The sequence below is a fragment of the Macaca nemestrina genome, chromosome 7, assembly GCF_043159975.1.
Source record: "Macaca nemestrina isolate mMacNem1 chromosome 7, mMacNem.hap1, whole genome shotgun sequence".
In the NCBI taxonomy this organism is placed as follows: Eukaryota; Metazoa; Chordata; class Mammalia; order Primates; family Cercopithecidae; genus Macaca; species Macaca nemestrina.
Window position 1 is genome coordinate 40,059,861 of NC_092131.1, and position 25,766 is coordinate 40,085,626.

Here is a 25,766-nt window from a genome sequence, read left to right on the forward strand (position 1 = left end):
ACCTGGGAGGCAGAGGTTGCAGTGAGCCGAGATCACGCCACTGCACTCTAGCCTGGGCAACAGAGCGAGACTCCATCTCAAAAAAAAAACCCTAGAGAAGTAGGAGGGAAGATAAATTATTTTTTCCCGATCCTCCTAATCACAATTAATCCCTTCTTCCTCTGTGTTCTCACTAAATTGTTTGTATATCTACTTTTACAATTTACTTCATTTAAAATTTTACATTTTGCATTCTATTACAGTGAGCTCTTTCTCTCCCAGTCAGTAGAATCTGAACTCCTCAAGGGGATGAATGAGCTTTGGGAGCACCAGCCATGGGTTCTTATAACTATACAATTTTCTGCATGTTACATAATCTCTCTAGCCTCAATGTTATCATGTCTAAAACAGGGATTAGAGACATATTTTCATATTACCTAGCATAATGCCTAGCATACAGTAAACACTCAAAGGATAACAATAACAAAATCAATCAGCATAGTTACATTTCCTTTAAAAGGACTGCTTTTAAAGCTAAGACCTTTCTGAGTGAATACAGACCTTTGGTAATTCTCACTATAAAGTACACCACAGAGATATCATTCTCAGTTAATTACAGAATGATAATCTATTTGTGAATGGAATCATCCAAAATATCTGACTGCAGACTCATTAAGCCCTCTAAATAAATGGACAAACAAGAAGTACAATTTTAAAATATGTTTTGCTTTTATGGAATGTGGCATCTGGCTTTGTATAAAGAGTAGAAAAAATAAATTTTCTCAAAATTCCTAGATTGCTGGTGGATTTAATTTTTTCATGCTATCACATTTACAGATATAGCAGGGGGATGACACTCTTTTCTCTATTCACGTAACTGAAACACACATCTGGTCTAAAAGGCAGCAGTTTATAAGAGTCGCTCCCCAGACAGTAATGGTTCTGGAATACAGGTATACTACAAAACTATCTAGTTGAAATAGGAACAGAGCTGAGGAAAGAATGGGAAGGAGTAATTCTAAGGGAGGTAAAATGCAACTCTCAAAGCTGGCTTTTAACCTTCACAGCTAAGGTTACATCTCCTGACTTGCCAAAAATAACAGTAGGGTCTTTTTTACCACAAGTAGTAAAGAGTACAGTTTTAGGTTTCATCTAAAAATAACCATTTAAAAAAATGAAAAAAATTATATCAAAGTATAATGAGAACTATTTAAACTGTATCATGACTCAACAAATGCTGTTTCTATTATAATCAGAAATGGTTTCCCTCTAATATTCACAAGAGCATGCCTGGAGAAGGTTGTACCTCTTCAGGAAAAACAAACAAACAAGAAAACAAACAACAACTCTAGAATGTCACATCAGGATGAATCCAGTTGCAAGTAAATAAAAATCCAACTCAAAGTGGCTTAAAATAATACTTCTCCAGCTTTTGTGTGCATATGACTTATCTGGGAATCCTATTAAAATGGATTTTGATTCAATTGAACTAGGGTACAGTCTAAAATTCCTTATTTCATGCTGCCAGTCCATGCACCACCATTTCAATGCAAGGGACTTAATAAGAAAATACATATATTAATACATCTGGAAACCCACGGATAACACTGTTCAATAACATCACCAAGGGCTAACAGTTTTCCATCTGTCTCTGCTGTGTCCAAAATGAGACTGGCGCTGGGCACGGTGGCTCACGTCTGTAATCCCAGAGCTTTGGGAGGCACAGGTGGGTGGATCACTTGAGGCCAGGAGTTTGAGAACAGCCTGGCCAACATGGTGACACCCCATCTTTACTAAAAATATATATACAAAAATTAGCCTGGTGTGGTGGAGCATGTCTGTGGTCCCAGCTACTCAGGAGGCTGAGGCAAGAGAAATGCTTGCACCTAGGAGGCGAAGGTTGCAGTGAGCCAAGATTGCGCCACTGCACTACAGTCTGGGCAACAGAGCAAGACTCTGACTCAAAAAAAAAAAAAAAAAATGACATTGGGGTCACTATTTCATAAGGATTCTATCTTTTATTCAGCACTAACGTTGTAAAGGAAGAATTATTATTTCAAAATCAAAACGATGCACAATATAAATTATACTAGGTTATCTCTAGATGTAAGTTTATGCTTTTCAACCTGAATTCAATTGGTACCTAATCAAAGTCACTGCACAAATATGGTACAATACAAATCCAGTAAAATTTTAAAAAAAAAAGTTAAAAGGCATCAACACTGACTTTAGGAGTTGAAAAATAAGCAATATCAAACTGCAAAGCGGAAGAGCAGTAATTTAGTTTCCTAGATTATTTTTAACATATAGTTCATTTTTACAATTTCTTCAGTGAAACATTATTTTTATTTAAATATTTATAAATTAAAGCAGAAACAAGAAAACTATGTTCAAAAGAACAGTAAATATCCTTTCTGAAACAGCATTATTGCAAGGGACCTCTTAATGTTGGCTATATTCCTAAACGCAGCTGCACAATGTCCACTGTGTATGCCTTGGCCTACATACAATTTGAAACGGGCCAAAGGTTAAAATGTTTAAGAAAAAAATTTCCAAAAAATTAGACATATTGATAGATCTTAAATTTTACAGAAATAAGTACTTATAACCATAAACCTTAAACCAAACCCTGTCAAGTTGATAATGGAGAAAACACTATGCAACTGAGGTATTTATAAAAAGTATTTTTTGGCCGGGTGTGATGGCTTATGCCTGTAATCGCAACACTTTGGAAGGCCAAGATGGGAGGATGGCTTGAGTCCAAGAGTTCAAGACCAGCCTGGGCAATATGGTGAGACTGCATCTTGAAAACAAAACTTATTTTAAAAAGTTAGCCAGGCATGGTGGCATGTGCCTGTAGTGCCTGGCTTAAGCCCAGGAGGTCAAGGCTGCAGCGAGCCATGTTCGTGCTACGCTATGCCAGCCTGTGCACCAGAGTGAGACCCTCTCTCAAAAATTCCAAAACAAAACAACAAAAAAGTATGTATTTTTTTACACTAAATATTCACCGACATCATTATTTTTAGTGACTACACAGCATTTTATTGAATGGATGTAATAATTTATTTAATCAAACTCCTCTGATAAATATTTAGGCTTCTTATAAATTTTTACTGATACTACAAACAAAACCGCAAAGATATATTCTTATTTATTTCCTTATAGTAAGTACAGAATAAGTCACAGGAAAGATTAATTTTTAGAGTCTCTAATAAGTTTTGTCAAATTGTTCCTCCAAAAGGCTGGTACTAATTTACATGTTCACTAGCAGTATCCATTTTCCCACATCATAATTTACACTAGGTATTACCCATTTTTCCACTCTTCAGTGTCTACCAAATGTCTCTTCCTCCCCTTTTCATTTGTTATAACTTTAGTTTAAGCTCTTATTACCTTACATCTAGATTATTGTTAGTCTTTTGTTTTTCATGTGTTTTCTCCTCCAACCTATTCTCTGGAACAGCAATTTTCAAACTTTTTGGCTTCACGACTCTACCTCTTAAAAAAATTACTGAAGATTCCAAAGAGCTTTTGTTTAGGGGGTTATGTCTATCAGTATTTACCAAGTTATAATTAAGAAATTAAAACAAAAGTTTTAATACACAAGCATGTATTCCATTAGCTACATGAGCAATGATGACATCCTATGTTACAAAGCCTCTGAAAATCTTGTACACTAATGAAAGAGAACGACAAAAAGTAAACAGTGTCTCAGAATTCTTAGAATTATTAAAAGTATTATTACGAAAATACTTTTAACCTTTTCTCCTTGAAAAGGTCTCAGGGACCTCCAGGGGTCCTTTACCCACACTCTGAGAATTTCTGCACTAGACCATGCTCTTTGATGGCAGGATCCATGTCTTATTCACCTTTGTATTCCCAGTTCATAGAACTGAGTCCAAGACATCACAAATGCTCAAGAACCATTTGTTAAAATTTGTTTAATAACTAAATGCATTCCACTACCACCACCAAACATACCACCACCAAACATAGGTATCCTCCTAACATACTGCTCTGGCCACATTACTCTCTGTCGAAACTTCTAACAGTTCCTAACTAGCTACAAAATTTTTTTAAAAATGTCTCTCTGGCTTCCAAGGACCTTAATCCAGTCCTTATTTTCCCTTTAACCTAATCTCACATCCTCAGTTTAAAAAAATTAAAAAAAACTCCCGCTCCAAGTAAGCTAATTTACTCACAGAAATCCTAAAAAACAAAAAAAAAAAAGTATACTTTTTCTGCTTTCATGTTATTTGTTGATATCATTTGTAATACTTGGAACTGCTTCCCTAATCCTGTCTAAATCTCATCTATTTATCCCAAGTTCCATCTTTCCGTTAAGGTCAGCCCTAGCCACCCACCATTCTCTGAAGTCTCAAAGCCCATACCTCGGTCCCAAGACCATAGAATCAACAACACCATAGAGCTTGTTACAAATCCAACTTCTTGAGCCCTGTGCCAGACCTAGTGAATCAGAAACTCTAAGATGGGGCCAAGCAATCTGTATTTTAACAAGTCCTACAGGTGATTCCTACGTATGCTCAAAGTTGACAACCATGACATTTGGGAATTATGATTGGTTGTAAAAAAACAAAATCCTTAATATAGTAATTTAAACGAATAGGTATTTCTTCCCACATAAGAAAAAAAGAAGCCTGGAAACAGATTGTCCAGGACTGACTTCCAATGATGTCAAAATCCTTAGCAGGTTGGTTTATCACCTTATGGGCACAAGATGGTTGCTACTCCTTTCAGGCATGAAGAAGGAAAAAGCAACAAAGGATCATGCCTAAAACCTCACTGTCCAACAGCCCCACAGCCCCCCAACAATAAACCTTCCCTTAAATGCTGCAGTAAGCTATATTTTCTAAAGATGGCCACCTCAATATATTTATTCTGTTTAATCGTTTCTGTTTACAACATGATAGATGCACCTCCAAATGACGGAAGGGGACATATTCTCTCCCTGTAAGTCTAGGAGGAGATTTTTTACAGTCTTGTCTAACAGAGTACAGCAGAGGTGATGCTAAATAACTGCGGAGGCAGGGTCATAAAAAAACCCAATGATAATATTAAAACCACATGTGAATGTTCCAGCTGGACCCCCAGCAGGCACAAGCATTAACTAAAAAATGGCATGAACAAGCTTTCATATGACTCCAGCCTCGGTCTTTGAGTCTTCTAACTGAAGCCTAAAACATCACGGAGCAGAAACAAGTCCTTATCTGAATTACTCACCCACACAAACCATAAATATTAAATAGCAATAGAGAACTAAAACATAGAAAAATCTCAAATTAACAACCTAACATTACACCTAGAGGAACCAAAAAAACAAGAGCAAACCAACTCCAAAGCTAGCAGAAGACAAGAAATAACCAAAATCAGAGCTGAACTGAATGAAATTTAGTTACGAAAAACCATACAAAAAATCAACAAAACCAAAAGTTGGTCCTTTGAAAAAAACGAGTAAGACTGATAGACCACTAGGTAGACTAATAAAGTAAAAGAGAGAAGATCCAGGGCCGGGCATGGTGGCTCACGCCTGTAATCCCAGAACTTTGGGAGGCCAAGACGGGCGGATCACCTCAGGTCAGGACTTCAAGACCAGCCTGAACAACATGAAGAAAACCTGTCTCTACTAAAAATACAAAATTAGCCGGGCATGATAGCGCATGCCTGTAATCCCAGCTACTCAGGAGGCTGAGGTAGGAGAATCGCTTGAACCCGGTGAGCTGAGATGGTGTCATTGCACTCCAGCCTGGGCAACAAGAGCGAAACTTTGAAAAAGAAGAAGAGAAGAGAAGAGAAGAGAAGAGAAGAGAAGAGAAGAGAAGAGAAGAGAAGAGAAGAGAAGAGAAAAAAAGATTCAAATAAACACAATCACAACAGACAAAGGGGACATTACCAGCAATCCCACAGAAATACACAAAACCCTCAGAGATTATTACAAATATCAGTATGCACACAAACTAAAAAACCTAGAAGAAATGGATAATTTCCTGGAAATATAAAACAACCCAGGATTGAACCAGGAAGAAATTGAAACCCTAAACAGACAAATAACAAACTGTGAAATTAAATCAGTAATAAAAAGCCTACCAACTAGAAAAAAACCCTGGATCAGACTGATTCAAATCCAAAGCTCACCTGAGTGAGTATAAAAATGAGCTGATACCAATCCTACTGAAACTATTCCCAAAAATACAGAAGGGAGGACTCCCTCCTAACTCACTGTATGAGGCCAACATCATGCTGATACCAATACTTGGCAGAGACACAATGAAAAAAGAAAGCTTCAGGCCAATATCCCTGAAAACATAGATGCAAAAATCCTCAACAAAATACAAGCAAACCAAATCCAGCAGCAAATCAAAAAGATCATCTACCTAATCAATCAGGCTTTATTCCTGAGATGCAAGGTTGGCTCAACACATGCAAATCAATAAATGTGTTCATCACATAAACGAAACTAAAAACAAAAACCACATGATCAACTCAATAGATGCAGAAAAGACTTTCAATAAAATTCAACATTCTTTTGTGTTAAAAACCCTCAATAAACTAGGCACTGAAGAAACATACCTCAGAATAATAAGACTCATCTATGACAAACCCACAGCTAACATCCTACCCAATAATCAAAAGCCTGAAGCATTCCCCTTGAGACCTGGAACAACACAAGGATGACCACACTTACCATTCCTATACCTGAAGTTCTAGCCAGAGCAGTTAGACAAGATAAAGAAATAAATAGCATCCAAATAGGAAGAGAGGAAATCTCTCTTTGCAAATGATAGATTTTATACCTAGAAAGCCTTATCATGTCTGCCGAAATGTTCCTAGATCTGATAAATGACTTGAGCCAAGTTTCAGAATACAAAATCAATGTACAAAAATCAGTAGCATGTCTATACACCAACAAGAGTCAAGCTGAGAGCCAAATCAAGAATGCAATCCTATTCACAATAGCCACAAAAAAATAAAGTACCTAGGAACACAGCTAACCAGGGAGGTGAAAGAGCTCTACAACAAGAATTACAAAACACTGCTGAAAGAAATCAGAGATGACACAAACAAATGGAAAAACATTCCATGCTCATGGATTGAAAGAATCAATATTGTTAAAATGGCTATACTGCCCAAAGCAATTTACAGATTCAATGCTATTTCTATCGAACTACCAACATTTTTCACAGAATTAGAAAAAAAAAACCCTATTCTAAAATTCATATAGAACCTGAAAAGCCAAAGCAACCCTAAGCAAAAATATTATAACACAGTCAGAAGCATCACACTACCCAACTTCAAAGTATATTAAAAGACTACAGTAATCAAAACAGCATGGTACTGGTACAAAGCAGACACACAGCACAACAGAACAGGTTAGAAAACCCAGAAATAAAGCCACATACCTACAACCATCTGACCTTTGATAAAGTTGATGAAAACAAGCAATCCCAGCAGCATTTACTGAATTCCCTATTAAATAAATAGTGCTGGGATAACTGGCTAGCCATATGCAGAAGACTGAAATTGGATTCCTTCCTTTTACCATATACAGAAACCAACTGAAGATGGACTAAAGACTTAAATAGAAAATGTAAAACTACAAAAACCCTAGAAGAAAACTTAGGAAACACTATTCTGGACATACGCGATGGCAAAGATTTCATGACAAAGGTTCCAAAAGCAATTGAAAAAAACAAATGACAAATAGGATCTAGTTAAACGAAAGAGATCTGTTACAAAAAAAGAAACTATAAACAGAATAAACAGATAACCTAAAGAAAGGGAGAAAATATTTGCAAACTATGTATCTAACAGAGGTCTAATATCCAGAATCTATAAAGAATTTGAAGAAATTAACAAGTAAAAACAAACAGATCCATTAAAAATGAGCAAAGGACACGAACAAACACTTCTCAAAAGAAGATAAACACACAGCCAAAAAGCATATGAAAAAAATACAAAAATTAGCTGGGTGTGGTGGCGTGCTTCTGTAATCCCACCTACTTGGGAGCCTGAGGCAGGAGAATCACTTGAACCTGGCGGAGATTGCAGTGAGCTGAGATCGCACCACTGCACTCCAGCCTGGCAACAGAGCAAGACTCCATTTAAAAAAAAAAAAAAAAACAAGTCAACATCCTTAATCATTAGATAAATGTATACTAAAACCATAATGAGATACCATCTCATACCAGTCAGAATAGCTATTATTAAACACTCAAAAAATAATAGATGCTGGCGAGGCTGCAGAGAAAAGGGAACACTTATACACTGTTGGTAGGAATGTTAATAAATTTAGCCATTGTGGGAAGTAGTTTGGCAATTTTTCAAAGAACTTAGAGTTCTATCATTCAACCTAGCAATCCTATTACTAGGTATACAACCAAAAGAATATAAAGTTCTACCATAAAGACACAAGCATGCATATGTCCATCACAGCACTATTCACAATAGCAAAGACATGGAATCAACCTAAATGCCCACTAATGGTGGACAAGATAAAGAAAATGTGGTACATATATACCATGAAATACCATGCAGCCACTAAAAAAGAATAAATCATGTCCTTTGCAACAACGTGGATGGAGCTGGAGGCCATTATCCTAGGCTAATTAATTCAGGAACAGAAAACCAAATACTACATGTCCTCACTTGTAAACAGAAGCTTAACACTGAGTCCTCACGAATACAAAAAAGGAAACAATAGGTATGGGGGCCTATTTGAGGGTGGCTGGTAGGAGGAGGGTATGAACTGAAAAACTACCTACTGGATACTATGCTTATTACCTGGGTAATGAAATAATCTGAACACCAACCCCCCACAACATGCAATTTACCCACATAACAAACCTGCACATGTACCCCCTGACCTAAAATAAAAGTTGGAAAGAAAAAAAAATGAAGAGCTAAACAGGTATCACTGTCCAGAACTCGGTCACATGGCTATGCTCAGTTGTAGAAGTTAGGAAATCGGGAAACACGACTGTCATGAACCAAGGCTGGGCACACAGCTACCAAAGCACAATTAGGATTCTATTAACAAGGTGAAGATGGAAATAAGTTTTGGGTAGGCAACTAACAGTATCTGCCACAAACACCTGATTAGTACTTACTATCTACTACCTTATAATGTTGATCTTTTTAAAAATATGTTTTATATCCATAATAGAAAGAAGAGTCTTGAAAGCAGACTATTTCATTTTTTTAAATGCCTTAAATGGTGGTTACACTAATAATGTTAGTTATTTAACTTCTGAAGGGAAATATTTAGGTTACACTTTAGAAAGAAGTTCTAGGTCCTAGAAGTGGTGAGATTCTGAAACAAATGCACAGAAAAGGTTTTTATCATTTTGAGAGAGAGTATTTTTCAGAATAACTTCTCAGGGAAAATGCTGGCACAAATAATCAAATAAGCTTTGCAGATTCCTGACCATATACAGGCAAACCAACTAAACCCAGAGTTGAAGTTTTCTCAGGCCAGGCACAATGGCTCACACCTGTAATCCCAACACTTTGGGAGGCTAAGGCAGGCAGATCATTTGAGGTCAGGAATTTGAAACCAGCCTGGCCAACATGGTGAAACCCCGTCTCTCCTAAAAATACAAAAATTAGCTGGGAATGGTGGTGGGTGCCTGTAATCCCAGCTACTCGGGAGGCTTAGGCAGGAGAATCGCTTGAACCCAGGAGGTGGAAGTTGCAGTGAGCCAAGATTGCACCATTGCACTCCAGCCTGGGCGACAGAGCAAGACTCCGTCTTCCAAAAAAAATAAAAAGAAGAAGAAGCTTTCTCAAAGGCGCCTGTAAATTTCTCAAAGTTGGCCATTATAGGCATTTGCCCAGCCCTTTATACAGCAATAAATATTGGTATAAGCTAACTAGTAATTGCAGGGTCCTCTGTAAACATAAAGTACTAAATATTTATTTTAAAATAACTACATTGATTCATCACTAAATTTAGTGGACAGAGTACATCACTGTAACTCCTAAAAATGACCCTAGCCCCCAACTACTAACCACTCATGAGTTTTACTGCGTCACCATTTCTACATCTTTAAATAATAAGAATAATATAAAAGCCAGATGTCATTACAATCTAATTTTAAAACAAATCTTAACACTAGTTTAAAAATATTCCAAAACTTTTATTTTAGCTAAACAAATTGAGTTAAGTGCATTATCTGAGCTTAGAAAATTCTGATTGACTGTTCAAATAACTAGGGATAAAAACAGTCACTAAATCAGATTTAGCTGGTTATGGAACTATCAACTAATAGTCACATAGTGCTTCAGAATTTGCAAAGTCCTTTCAGAAATATAGATAAATATATATCCCTATAAAATTATTACATATGAAAGTATTTATAAATTATAAAAACCTCTATAAAGTTTAGTAATCAGAAACATATTACTATTCATCTATTAACATTATTAGTAATAATAATATTAAGCCTTATGAGGTAGCAACTTTTAGCCACTTTCTACAGATAAGGATACTGAGGCTCAGAAATGAGAACCGATTGGTCCAGGATTGCACAGCTAGTTGTAACACATCTGGTACTTAAACTCCTATCTTCTTTCATTTTTCATTTCATTTTATTTATGTAAATGTAAGGGATACAGTGTAATTTTGTTACATGAATATATTGCATAGTGATGAAGTCAGGACTTTCCGTGTATTCATCACTGGAATAACATACATTGTACCAATTAAGCAATTTCTCATCATCCAACCCCCTCCCACCCTTCCCAGTCTTCACTATCATTCCACACTCTACATCCATGAGTATACATTATTTCACTCCCACTTATATGTGGTATTTGTCTTTTTGTGTCTGGCTTATTTCACATAAGATAATGGCCTCCAGTTTGATCCATGTTGCTGCAAAAGACATTATGTCAGTCTTTTTATGGCTGAATAGTATTCCATTATGTATATATACTACATTTTCTTCATCTAATCATCCACTCTGGTTGATTCCATATCTTTGCAATTGTGAACTGTATTGTGATTCTGGGTACCTTCCACTGCATCATGCCGTCTCAATGAAATGTTTAATCTTCAGAGTGTCAATCCCAAAGATTGGAAGAGAAAAGCATAAGGAGAGGTCTATTGTTCGACAGTAAACTGCCATTTCCAAGTGACAGAGGAGGCAGTTTAGGGATAGAAAGGGAGGGTCTTGGGAGTAGAAAAATACCCACAGGACTGTACCTACACTGTCCCTGTAGCAAACGAGAAGAAATATGGTTAAGAACTTCCTCTTATGCCAGGATGTTGCTCAGAAGGGACCATCCCAACTTAGGCACAGGCGCAATAAGTCAACTAAATGTCCTCAGCATTGTGGTTTTAGCACCCCTGTGGCTTTCGCTTAGGCACTCATGGGTAATAACCAAGATGGAGTCACTCTGGCCAACCCCAGGCATGCACAGATGCAACATCCTTAAGAGGGAACTTTAGCCTTCCCATCTGGGGCAAAACCCACAGAAGACTTCCTTGCTCTCGCCACATAAAAGACCCAGAACTTAGCCCCATTTCTGGCAACCTGCTTTCAGGTCCCCTCTCTTTGCTGAGAGCTTTCCTTTTGCTTAATAAATTCTACTCTATTCACTCTCCAGCGTCTGCAAGCCTTATTCTTCTTGGTCATGGGACAAAAACTTGGACCTAGCTGAACTAGGGACTAAGCAGACTCCAACACAAGGTTAGCAGGCAGGCCAATCCCATGTTATTGGGCAACCAATAACTAAAGATCATAGCAACCAATAACTAAAGATCATACTAAATTCATTACAATATGGTGTCAGAAATAAAACTAACTTTAGTGGCTGTAAGCTAGGGGCACTAAGAAACTTCATATTATAACAATTTCAACATTTCTTTAAAATACTGCACTTTGGTACTTATAACGATAGGCATTGCTTTATTCCACTTTAGTTTAGAATTGTCTCACCCTCAAATATATATATATTTATATATAAATATATTTATATATGTGGCAATATTTATATAATATTAAATATATAAATATATATTTGTGTATATAAATATATATTTATATGTATACACATACATATATATACACACACACACATAACTGAAAGATCCTTTGAGTCATGAGTCTATAATACCTACTTTAAGTTTTAAGCTCCTAAGAACTTTTAATTAAATTCATGAACAGTGAATTTTATGAGACACATTTGGCAATGTCATGAAACTAAAATGTCTTCTGTCCAGTTACAGCATGTATTGTGTCTTCATAAAACCTCAAAGCAGAATCTTAGGAGACAGTCTTACTTCATGTGTTCCCCAAGAGAGGTCTAAAGTGCAAGTATTTTGAAATTATTTTCCTAAGACAACATCTTTACTATAAGACGTAAGCTACAAGTTTGCCAATTCTGAGAATATCGTTCAGAAAACCTACAAGTCTTCAGTATATTCACTGGCACATAGAAGGCATTAATTATACTCTTAACATTACATGTGTGATTTACATGTTTGTGAAAAAGCAATCAAAGCTTCAAATATTCAAATATTTCTCTTACTTGAAATACTTATACCACTAATATAGAAGCAACACTGTGGTTACGTTTACAAGCAGCAAAAAAAGCATAAAGCAAAATTAGAGACTTTCCATTGAAAAAGGCTTAGAGGAAACAATAAGTATTGAAAAGTTTTTAGTATGATAAGCAGCAAGGGAATAGAATAATTTTGACTACTGCATTAGGAGCAGTGTTCCATTAGGAATAAGAACACATGCATTGGAATCAGACATATCTGGATTCAAACTCAAGCCCTTCCACTTACTAGCCATGTGACTCTGGTAAAGTTATTTAACCTTTATAAGCCTCAATTTCTTCAACTATAAAAAAGCAATAATATAATACACCTCACAAAGTTATGTAAAATATTAAATGGAAAATGTTTGAAATGTACTGACTACAGAACCTGAAACAAAAAAAGTAGTACTCAATAAGGTGTAGCTATTTCTTATTAACAGCAAGCATTTCAAATCTGTAGAAATTTTTTCAATGTCAATGACTACTTATTTTTTCCAGTAAAACAATTAACACAAACTCTGAGACAATAAATAAGGACCCTAATCTTAAAAGGGACTTCAAAGCCCAAATGTTTATAATAAAATTTTAATTTTAAAAGAATCTTAGGAACAAACCATTAATGGTAATACAATAAGAACCACTGCTCTCTGTCTAACCATACATATTTTTCTCTCTATGACCATCAAAATAGCCTTAAGGTTAAAAAAGCTATAATCTAATGCAAATGTTTCACTTTTAAGAAGGTATTTCCCAGCAGAGACTGAGTCAATATTAAAAGAATCTAGGCCGGGCACGGTGGCTCACGCCTGTAATCCCAGCACTTTGGGAGGCTGAGGCAGTCGGATCACGAGGTCAGGAGATGGAGGCCATACTAGCTAACACGGTGAAACCCCGTCTCTACTAAAAATACAAAAAAAAAAAAAAAAAAAAAAAATTAGCTGGGCATGGTGGCGGGCATCTGTAGTCCCAGCTACTCGGAAGGCTGAGGCAGAATGGCGTGAACCCGGGAGGGGGGGTTGCAGTGAGCGGAGATCGTGCCACTGCACTCCGCCCTGGGCGACAGAACAAGACGCCGTCTCAAAAAAAAAAAAATATATATATATATATATCTAAATAGGCTGGGCGCAGTGGCTCAAGCCTGTAAATCCCAGTACTTTGGGAGTCCGAGGCGGGCGGATCACAAGGTCAGGAGTTCCAGACCAGCCTGGCCAATATGGTGAAACCCCATCTCTACTAAAAATACAAAAATTAGTCGGGCGTGGTGGCGGACGCCTGTAGTCCCAGCTACTGGGAAAGCTGAGGCAGAAGAATCACTTGAACCCGGGGGGTGGAGGTTGCAGTGAGCCAAGATTGTGCCACTGCACTCCAGCCTGGGCAACAGAGTGAGACTCCATCTCAAAAAAAAAAAAAGAAAAAGATCTAAATAAATAGAGATGTAAAATCAACAAGATTATTTCTCTTTCAATATCAAGGATAAACAGAAATCAAAAAAGGGGTAGGGAACAAGCTGTTCAAGTGAAAAATACATAATTTTTAATATCCTCTAGTTTACATTATGTTACTTGTATTGGAAGACAATAAAACTTTTAAACCACAGCTGTTACGTTTTTACATAGATTCCATAGCAGGTAGCTACACCAATTTACACTCCCACCAAAAGTGAATAAAGGGCTGGGCGCGGTGATCCCAGCCTAGGCGGAAACTTTTAGAGGTAATGGATGTGTTTATGGCATTGACCGTAGTAATGGTTTCACAGTGTACATTCTCCAAGTTGTATACATTAAATATACACAGTTTTGTATATTTCAAACAAAAAGTCAGAAAACAACTTTAATTTTCCTAGGTTAGAATGTTTTCCCTTTATTGAATGTAAGAATTCAAGAGGCACTTAATTAACTTTGTAAGATTAAAAATATTTCCCAAACATTTAAGAATCTATGGAAAACAGTATGGAGGTTCCTCAAAACACTGAAGATAGAACTACCATATGATCCAGCAGTCTTACTTCTGGCCAATACCCCCGTTTCCTCCTCCTCCCAGCCCCTGGCAATCACCATTCTACTCTTTGCTCTAAGAGTTTGACTATTTTAGATTCCATATACTAGTAAAAGTGGGATCGCGTATTCTTTGTTCTTCTCTGTCTGGCTTATCTCATTTAGCATAATGTCCTCCAGGTTCATCCATGTTGTGACAGATAGTAGTATTTCCTTCTCTTTTTTTTAAGGCTAAATAGTATACCATTGTATGTATATATGACATTTCCTTTTTCCATTCATCCATGGATGAAATTTGCATTGCTTCCATGGCTTAGCTATTGGGAATAATCCTACAATGAACATAGGAATTCAGATATTTATTTGAGATCCTGATTTTAATTCCTTTGGATATATGTTCTTATGTATCCTCCTTAGCTGCCTGTATTGAATAGTGTCATATATTGAGGATTGAAAAATATCCAGTTTTCCCAACACCATTTATTGAAGAGGCTATCTTTTCCCCATTGTGTATTCTTGACACCTGTGTGTCCATTTCTGCACAGAAGAGAAATGACGACATGGGAGGAGCACGTTGGAGCCAGAAGGAAGAGAACTTTAAATATTATATCATATCCTAAACTGAGACTTAATCATTCAACAAATATTAATTAGAGCATATATTATGTGCCACACTGTCCTAGCTGTAAAGGATACAACTGTGGACAAAACAAATAGTTTCTCTGCCCTCATAGTACTATTACCGATACAGAAAAGAGAGAAGCAGACCCATTAAGATACTACAATAACAACCCAGGACAGAAGTGGCAAGTGATATTATTCAATTATCCAAACGACTCCTTAAGTAATCTTAGATAAATCGCCTCATTCTCTGCATCCCTATACTAATTAGAAAACAAGACTGCCACTCAGCTACAACCTTAAGATCTTCGATTAGAAAATTCTACAACAAATCAAGGCACTGTGTAACCCATATAAAGAATACTAAAGACTAAGAGCTACAGCTGGCCTTCATTTCCAACCTTTTCTTAGCAATACAACTTTAGAATTATGCATTTGCTTTATGAATTTAACCACTACCCATCAGTCTCCAAAACACCACTCACCTTCTAAATAAGAATGGAACCCTAGCCAGGCACGGTGGCTCATGCCTATAATCCTAGCATTTTGGGAGGCCACAGTGGGCAGACTGCTTGAGCCCAGGAGTTCGAGACTAGCCTGGGCAACATAGCAAGACCCTATCTCTACTAAAAATCCAAAAAATTAGCTAGGCATGGTGGTACATGCCTGTAGTCCCAGCTATTTGGGAGGTTGAGGCAGAAGGATCACTAGAACTAGGCATAGCTGCAGTAAGCTATGACCATGCCATTGCACTCCTGCCTGGGCAATAGAGATTTTGTCTCAAAACATAAAAATAAAAAAAGAATGGGACATTTAAGGGCCAAAGCTAGACATGATAAAGGGTTTACCAAGAGACTATGAAAGTCTCTGCTACCTCCCTTTAATTCCCTCTGTGTAATCTATAATTCCAAACAAAGGACAGAGAAGTACCAAGCTACTTACATATTTGTAAGAAATAAAAAGGAACAGTAGACAAGACACTTATTTTATTCTCCATTATATCACAGACAGCGATTTGTCTCTACAATTACCTTATTTGCAGAAGCCTTAAGGGCAAAGACTTTACTCATCTTTATTATCCCATTGTTCCTAGCATGGAGTTTTGGACACAAGTGCTGAAGGTGGAATTAAAAAGGAAAGACAAAAAGAGTCTGAGATCCAAAAAATAAGTATAAGTTAACCAGATAAAGGAGGGTTCAGGCAGTAACAGCATCCATCAATAAGACAGAGGGGGATACACATAAGACATTCACATAAGACATGATTTTTTCCTTCTGAGGCCCTTGCAGCCTTTTAAAAAAATATTTTAGGAGGAGAGAGATAAAACACACCAGGCATCGGGAATGAGGTAACTAGTAAAATTAATAATTAAAGGCTACTTTTTACTGAATGTGCCAAACATTGTGAAGAACATTACAGACATTATCTCATTTAATACTCACAGCCCTATGAGTCAGATATTATTAACCTCATTTTTCAAACATGGAAACTAAAGGTTAGAGCTGGGATAAATACTCATTCAAGGTCACAAAATTAGTAAATAGTGGAGCTAAGATTCAAACCAACGTCTAACTCCAAAACCAGTACTTTTAACCTCCAGGAACCAAGATGATAGCAATGAAGGTGATAGAAAGTAATCAGGTACTGAATGTATTTTGAAAGTGGAGTCAAGAGGATGTGCTGAAAGATTAAGAGCAAGGTTTAAATTGAAGAGGTATTAGATAATATCTATGGGACCAGATGACTAAATGGAAGAGAACCAGTGCATAAAAATCAAGTCCCCGTCTCCAAATACTGCCAGTGCCATTTCTTTATGAGTACCCAGAGCCAACTTCTACTCATAAAACCCGCCCTACTCTTTATTTATTTATTTATTTATTTATTTATTGACTGAATTATTTTTTTGAGACAGGGTCTTGCCCTGTCACCCAGGCTGGAATGCAGTGGCATGTTCATAGCTCATTGCAGTCCTGAACTCCTGGGCTCAAGCCATCCTCCTGCCCCAGCCTCCCAAGTAGCTGTGACTACAGGTGTGCACCACCATATCCAGCTAATTGTTTTGTGTGTGTGTGTGTATGTGGGGGGGGTGTGTGTGTGTGTGTGAAGATGAAGTCTTGCTATGTTGCACAGGATGGTCTCTAGCTCCTGGCCAAGTGACCCTCCCGCCTTAGTTTCCCAAATGCTGGGATTTCAGGTGTGACCCACCACACCTGACCTCCTTTTCTTTTTTAACTTTTTATTTGGAAACAATTTTAGATTTACCACAAAGCTGTGGAACGGGTATAGAGTTCTCAAATGCCCTTCTCCCAGCTTCTCCTAATATCACCATCTTACATACTATAGTACAATTATCAAAACCAATGTATTAAGATTGATGCAATACTATTAACTATAATACATCTTGCCAGTTTTGAGCAATTACAAATTAAGTTGCCATAGATACCCTTGTATATATCTATTAGTGCCCCTGCATGTCAAGGTTCCCCATGATTACCTTCTGGCTCAATGATTTACTAGAAGGACTCACAGGACTCAGAAAAGCTGTTATATTGACAGTTATGGCTTACTACAGCAAAAGGATACAGATCAAAATGAGCAAACAGAAAAGGTACATGAGCAAAGTCCAGGAGAAACCAGGTGCAAGATTCCAGGTGTCCTCTCCCAGTAGAGTTGCATGCATGTGCTTAATTGCTCTAGCAACAATGTGTGACAACACATGCAAAGTAATGTCAACCAGGAAAGTTCACTGAAGCCTTAATGTCCAGCATTTTTATTGAGGGTCAGTCACTAGGCATGCAATGCCTGCATGTGAATGACCTCAGCTCTTTAGATTGTAGTCCCCAGATCCCCAGAGAAAAATAGGCTTCACCATAAATCATACTGTTTGCATAAACTATCTGATCAAACCAGTACCTGTGGCTCAAGTCCTCAGGCATATAACTCTCTTACTAGGCAGAATATTCCCAGGGCCCAGTGCTCATCTCCTAGGAGCCAATCAAGGGCAGTCCTGAAAAGAGGCCTTTTTTGGGAAAGGCTGGATGTGAGTAACCCATGCCAGCTGAATTAACCCTTGCCTGCATAACCTATGAATCCATTTCTGGGCTACCTCATTCATTGTAACAGTGGCACAATATAATATTGTATGGCTATATCAACATTAATGTAGCCAATCACCTACTTATTAACTTTTAAGTTGTTTCTAGCTTTTTGCTAGAAACAATAAAAACAAAGTTTCAGAAGTCATAAAGAGCTACACAAAAGAAAGATACACTTTTTCTAGAATTATTTTCACTAAATGATAAAGGCTTAGTCTAGACTGTGAGTTTCAGGGACCTGAATGAACACAGGATAGCTTTAAGAACAATCTGATTTCAAATGTGTGTGAGCCGACAGTAGGCATTTATGGAAAAGAAAAACACTATAAAGGACTTTTCTTACCTCAGAAGTCCTATGGTGCTTGTTTTCAGTAACAAATATGAAAGTAGTAAGAGTAAACCAAAAATTACGTGATTTCTAGAAGTCATACAACAATGCTACACACAGCAAAATAGGACTGCAGAGCTTTAATGGCATATCTATGTCTATATCTAGGGTCTAGGACTCCTACCTTACAATCAGAGTAACTTCATCAGACTTTCACATAGTGACAGTTCTGAATATATATGTTTAAGATAAAAATAAATGTCAAATTTGGGTACATACATTCTTTTTCCTCTTATCTCGCAGTTATAAAGACAATATTCCCAATTTATAATTAATAAAACCTTAATTATTTTAAATGAAGTGGCCTAGTTTCTTATTTTTCTATTTTCAATATTTATTAGTATCTAAGACAAGGTATAATCCTACAAAAATTAAACCCACTTGGCATAATGGGACAGCTCATGATGTGAAATAAATAAATAAATAAATAAATAAATAAATAAAATCCTGGCCCACATGAAGTTCACCACTAAAAAGAGAAAAAAAAAATTATGCTTGCGTCAAATAATAATAAAAAGTTTAACCTTGTTATATGTCCACTTTAAAACAAGAACAAATTCTTTCCATTTGTTAATGATTTAAAACTGTCTTTAAAATAGCAAAATTAAAAATTAAATATTTTGATACATTTTTCTAAGCAGCTTTAAACAAAAATAATCATTAAAATTCCAAAAACCTTGATCAGCAATAAATTAGAGCAATGGATATTCTCAAAAGGTGTGTAATCAAGAACACAGATGGCAACAGAAAAACTGATTATAAGCACATCTTAGTAAAATAATTTGGATATTAACAACTTTCAATGGAAATAAGGCATTTCCCTCTTAGAATATTTAATAATATATCCAAATTTATCTCCATATACCTCTTTTGTAAATTGTGTTAACTGGTACTCGTCCCCTTATACCAGAAAACATTTGTACAATATCAAGAAATGAAGGAAGTAGAAGATTAAGGGGAGACAAAAAAGTTCAATATTATTCATATAACAACAGAAATTGATTTGTTGAATTCTCTGAAAAAGTAAAAATGTAGATCTTGGAAATACAAGTAAAAAAGCATTTCCAAAGAATTTTCAAAAGGTCAAAGTCCTGTTATCTAAGCAATATATTTTCATTCTCTTTAATTCCAACAACTTATACAACTCTGGAATTGAAAATAAATAAAAAGAATATAACTAACATGGCATACTACAAAGGTCAATTTAAAAACAAAAACATGGCCGGGCGCGGTGGCTCAAGCCTGTAATCCCAGCACTTTGGGAGGCCGAGACGGGCGGATCACAAGGTCAGGAGATCGAGACCATCCTGGCTAACACGGCGAAACTCCGTCTCTACTAAAAACACAAAAAATTAGCCGGGCGAGGTGGCGGCGCCTGTGGTCCCAGCTACTCGGGAGGCTGAGGCAGGAGAATGGCGGGAACCCGGGAGGCGGAGCTTGCAGTGAGCTGAGATCTGGCCACTGCACTCCAGCCTGGGCGACAGAGCGAGACTCCGTCTCAAAAAAAAACATAACAAGAATTCCAGCAGTAAGCATAAAAAAATTCAAATTATGTTTTAAAAGATAAAGAAAAATATTCCAATGAACGTAAATATGACATACATATGGTAATACTATTTTCATAAACCTTAATTGTACTTTCATTAGCTGTTACCTCCTAAATATTAGTTATCCACAGTGCTAGGTCCTGGAAATCAGAGAAACAGAAGATATAATCCTGTCATTAATAAGTTTACAGTCCACCATAATTCTGTACGTCTCAGAAAAAAAGAAAATTCTGCTGTGGAAAAAAAAATCCCCAAACTGGCATCTAAAAGATCTCTCATTCTACCCACTGCTTGTCCTTTCCTATGCTGAGTGTCCTGGAGCAAGTCAGGTCACTTTTCGGCCTCACTGTCATCTGTAAAATGAAGGGGCCAAACTAAATTTTAAGGTCCTTTCTGGCAAAAACATCCTAATATTTTAATCTGATACATAATTTACAATATGTATAATAACTATTCTATAAGTGGTAATTAGAAGTCAATGATAAACAGTCAACATATATAGCCATAACCACAATTTAGTAGTTTATAAAGCAATATTTAAATTTTTTTCGGTTATTTTTATCAAGTATCTCTAAACAGCTTCAGAGCCTACTGTTTTTTCAATACTAGTGTGAACACGCTTTAAAAAGACAAAGGTTCTGCATCTTCCATCCCAATGGCAGAGTATCACTTACACCACCTCCATAAACTTCAGGAAAAAAGATTCTACCAGACTTCTACAACTGCTTCTCAAAACTGCAGTCTGAACATATTCAAAAGTCTATAAAATTCTCTGTGAAAATTTTTTAATTTTATGTTTTCATTTCAGTGATACCCTCAAAATATTAGTAAAGCCATCTTATAATTGAAAACCTCTGAAATATATTCATGTATCTGTTTTCAATCAAGTGATACCAATTAATTCCTCTTTAATTCTCAGGGACTAATGTAGAAAAGAGCAACAGCATACTTAAAACTTAAATGCATTCATGCCCACATGAGGGCCAAACGATGTCACCCTTCCCAAACAGATGAAGGTTTTTTAGTACTAGTTCAAACAGAAAAAGAGGGGGAAAAGCTGAATCATCACTATATATATATATTTAAAGCAGTCCGTGAGATAAGCTTATATATATAGCAAGCAATAATTTAATTTAGCAAATTATCAAAAATAACATATTAAATTGACATAATTAATTTGAACAGTACTATGGTGCCTATAGATGCAATCCATCTTTATGGTTTTATAAGCATGACTTAATGTTAAGAATTATTAGCTAGTCTTATAATTCTGTACATTTCTGTGATACTGCAATAAAAATGAAGTCAGCAGTGGGGTTTTGTGAGAATATTATTTGCATTTAAAAGGGGTCAGTGCCTTAACCTAGTTTGAGAAAACACTGCTCTTATAAGCAGACTGCTCTCTTACCCTTCTTCCTAATTCCTTAAGTTACTGGGTTTGTGGTGGTACCAGCCCTGGGTCCTGAGCCTACAGAGAAGAGGGAATGGTTCAGATCAGGGTTTTTTGAGCCATTCTAATAGATGTGTAGCGGTACGGCATTGGGATTTTAATTTGCATGTCCCTAATGACAGGATTTTAACTATCTTTTCATGTGTTTATCAGCACATAACTGCCATCTATATATCTAGAATGCATGGCTTACCACCCAGTGCTCAGAGGCCATCAGACATTCACCTGTCATAGTTCTACTAGACTGAGATAAAAACCTTTTCTCCTACTGCCTGGCTCTCTGATACTATCTAAATCTCTAAAGCCTTTTCAAAATTTAAGAATCTGAAGAATTATTTTTCTTCCTATAAGATGCCAATGTAATTTGAGTACAGCTCCAATATAAGACATTCTGCCACTGAAAATTATATTTTATTACTGTTAAAATAAAAGATAACAATAGGGTTAAAAGCAAATATTAAAATTTAAGTTCAGTACCAATAGAGACAAGATTAAGTAAAGACCAAGATGAGAAGCAATATCTACAATTCATACATTCAAAAATATTTGTTGAGTGTCTACTATATGTTAGGCACTATTGCTGGTACTGAGAATAAGGCAGGCCAGGTGCAGTGGCTCATGCCTGTAATCCCAGAACTTTGGGAGGCCACGATGGGAGAATTGCTTGAGCAAAGGAGTTTGAGACCAGACTAGGCAACATAGTGAGATCGTGTCTCTACCAAACATAAAAAATTAGCCAGGTGTGGTGGTGTTGCATGCCTGTAGTCCCAGCTACCTGGGAGAATGAGGTGGGAGGATCACTTGAGCCTGGGAGATTGAGGCCACAGTGAGCCATGATTGTGCCTGCACTCCAGCCTGGGTGACAGAGACCCTGTCTCAAAACATAAATAAATAGAGAGAGAGAGAGAATGAGGCAGTAGAAGGAACACACAAATATTAGATACATAACATGCTAAGGGGTGAAAACTGTGATGGAGAAGAAACAAACAGCGGGGGTATGGTTAATACTTATATGGTTTGGGAGGTCCTCACTGATAAGATGACAGGATAGAATAAGCCATGTGGATATTTAGGGGAGGAAGGTTCCAGGCTGAGGAACAGTAAATACTCCTCGAACAGGAGTATCTGTTGGCATGTAAAAGGAACTACAAAAAGGCTCGGGTTTACTAATTTGTAAAGCAAATGAACCAGACAATAATATACTGCAATATATAATATAATATATTGCAACTGCTTTTGCATCAACTTAATTAAACCACCTATTCAAGTATAGTATAAATGTGTAAAAGTTCATGATTTCCTTTTTTTTTTTTAATTAAATCTTGGACCTGTGTGAGAGATTTTCCATTTAAATGCATCAATTTAGCTAGGAAAATTCCAACATTTTCTAAAGGAAATATTTTTCAAAATCCTTTTAAAACCAATCTTACAATCTTACTTGTCACAAAAAACAGATATCACAGTTATATAAGTACATAGTATAAACTGCATTTATCTCTAAATAGATAAACAAAGCCAGAAGCAGAGAAATGAGATATTTAGTACCTATTTTTTCAGAGGGTTCTATTAAAAACAAAGAAAAGCAGTGCCCCTTTCTCACTTGGGAAAATAAATCACCTTAGGAAAAACTGAAAAGCATTAGCCTACAATTACTACTTAAAATCAAACAAACACAACTTTTAAAAAGTGAATTTTATTTTGCATGGCATTAAGTCAAGCAACAGTATGAATTCTGTTAAAATAAGAATATATAGTCATCCTCCTGTATCCATGGGGGATTGGTTCCAGGACTACTCTGCAGATACCACAATCCATGGATGCTCAAGTCCCTCATATAAAATGGTGCAGTGTTTGCATATAACCTATGTACATTCTCCTATATACTTTAAATCAACTTTATATTACTTATAATACCCAATACAACGTATATGCTATGTAGATCCCTGCTAAACTGTAGGGAATCATGACAAGAAAAAAGTCTGTACGTGTTCAGTACAAAGACAACAATCCTTTTCTTTTTTTTCAAATATATATATATATTTAGAGAGAGGGTCTCACTCTGTCTCCCAGGCTGGAGTGCAGTGGCATGAACATGGCTCAATGCAAACTCAACCTCCTGGGCCCAAGTGATCCTCCCACGTCAGCCTCTTGAGTAGCTGAGACTGCAGGGGCACACTACCACATCCATTGTTTTTTCAAATATCTTCTATCCTTAGTTGGTTGAATCCATGGATGCAGAACCCACAGATACAGAGGGCCGACTATATAGGACATAAATTTCTATTCAATCAAGTATCTTTATACAAGATTTCAAAGTTCCCTTATTCTCCTTGACCAGGAAAAATATAAATTTGAATTTATCATTTTAACCAACTACACAATAAGATGTAAAAGATGAACATCACCCAAGATAAACTTAACAGCACTTGACTTTAATTCAAAATACAAACTAAAAAGCCATTAAAGTATGTAGAACTTTTTGAATGCCGTATTTTCTCCCTTGACTTCTTCCTTGGTTTTATAAATCTCAAAGGCTGTGTGGTAGTTTATATTACTTATACATACTCTTTACGTTGCAAAGATCCAAGATTTTAATTTTCCAAAAACAAATCTAAAAATTATAAAATCATAACCAAATTTTATCTCAGTTTAAGGAACTATCTTTTCTTGAGATGAAGCATGACTAAAATTGAGGAGCCTGAATGTTGATGAGGCTGTGGAACAACTGAAACTCTGACACACTGCAGATGGGAGTGTAACTTAGTACACACTTATGTCTTGCAAGTTACACATCACAAGCCCTTGCAATATCCTGTCATCTTCAGATTTCTGATCACAATGCCCACTAGAAAAAGCCATGCCACAAGTAATCTTTCAAAGTTTTCTTACTGACACTTTTCACTACTATCATTCCAACATCCCTTAATGGTTAACCTCTGACTATTTGAGGCAAACCAAATCCTATTGTACGCAAAACAGCACTGAACACAATAACACAGTATCTAAACCTAAAATACTTACAACAAAACTAACAACAACTGCAGGATCTTTTTTAATTACATAGAAATGGACCTAGGCAATTTCATGAAGTTTTACTATAATATGAGAAATGTGATATAAAGCATATACAAAGAGTAAACAATGAGAATGAAGAAACGGAAGGACTACAGGAACTTTTAAAAACATCATTTAAATCTACTCCAGGCTCAAATTATTAAAAGGATAAAATAATCTCAGCAGATGAGCTAATTTAAGATGATGGTAATGTTTGCTATAGCAATTAGACTGTACTACCTTTAAAAAGTCATCTGTTTTACATTTCCCTCTAATTTTATTATTTGATACTATAAGTCGGTGAATGTAATATAAAAGAAAGAAAAGAAAGGAAAAGATATAAGAGAAAAAAAAGAAAAACTTACTGGGATGGAAAACTCCTCAGCCAAATACTTCAAGGAGCATGCTTCTCTTGCCAAGAACTTGTTTCTTTCTTTGAGATTGCCTTGAAGTTGTGTATCAAACTCCTTTCTGACCACAGAAGCAACAGAGTCAATAATCACAAGTTTAATTCCTTTTGAGATAATTTCTTCTTCCAAAGATTCAATCCTATAAAAGAAGAATTTATAAAATAGTCAATAAATTTAAGATAAAGTAAATAAATAAGGGTATTGCAAAGGCTAAGCAAATTAAAAACAGTAACAAACTATTCTTTCCTAAGTTACAGTAATGATTTGCAAGAATTCAGTAAACCTAACTTATTTTCAGCTCTTCTAGACATATAACACTTTTCTGGAAACAGAGCAAACTGTTTCTGTGTAGTTTCAGAATTCCTTGATTCTCCTAAGATAATGCTAATGCTCCAATTTTGGGGTAAAACTACTTGTGGTAGCCAGTCTGTAAAATGGCCTGCACTTACTCTCTCCTCTTGGTATTTCACATCCTTGTATAGGTCCCTCCCACAGTGTGCCAGACTTGATCGGTGTGACCACAAGCATATGACAAAATCATGGTACCTTATTTCTGAGTGTAGGTCATAAAAGACTACAGCTTTCATCTTGGGTACTCTTTCACTTGCCCAGTCTCTCAGGTCACTTACTCTGAGGGAAGCAAGTTGCTATGTTGTGATTTATG

The 25,766-nt window shown here is 36.4% G+C and overlaps 1 protein-coding gene across 18 annotated transcripts in view; it reads right to left on the minus strand.

The window, feature by feature from the left end:
- The window catches only part of LOC105472874 (RAD51 paralog B), an 861,624-nt gene that overhangs the window by 774,968 nt on the left and 60,890 nt on the right, over window positions 1-25,766 (minus strand). For all 18 annotated transcript variants that reach the window (XR_011625798.1, XR_011625797.1, XR_981891.3 and 15 more), the window contains one exon: window positions 25,058-25,241. Coding sequence is in view for 9 of the 18 variants with exons in the window: in XM_071099979.1 (XP_070956080.1) it covers window positions 25,058-25,241 (184 nt within the window). In the remaining 9 variants the exon portion in view is untranslated. The remainder of the gene's footprint in view (window positions 1-25,057; window positions 25,242-25,766) is intronic.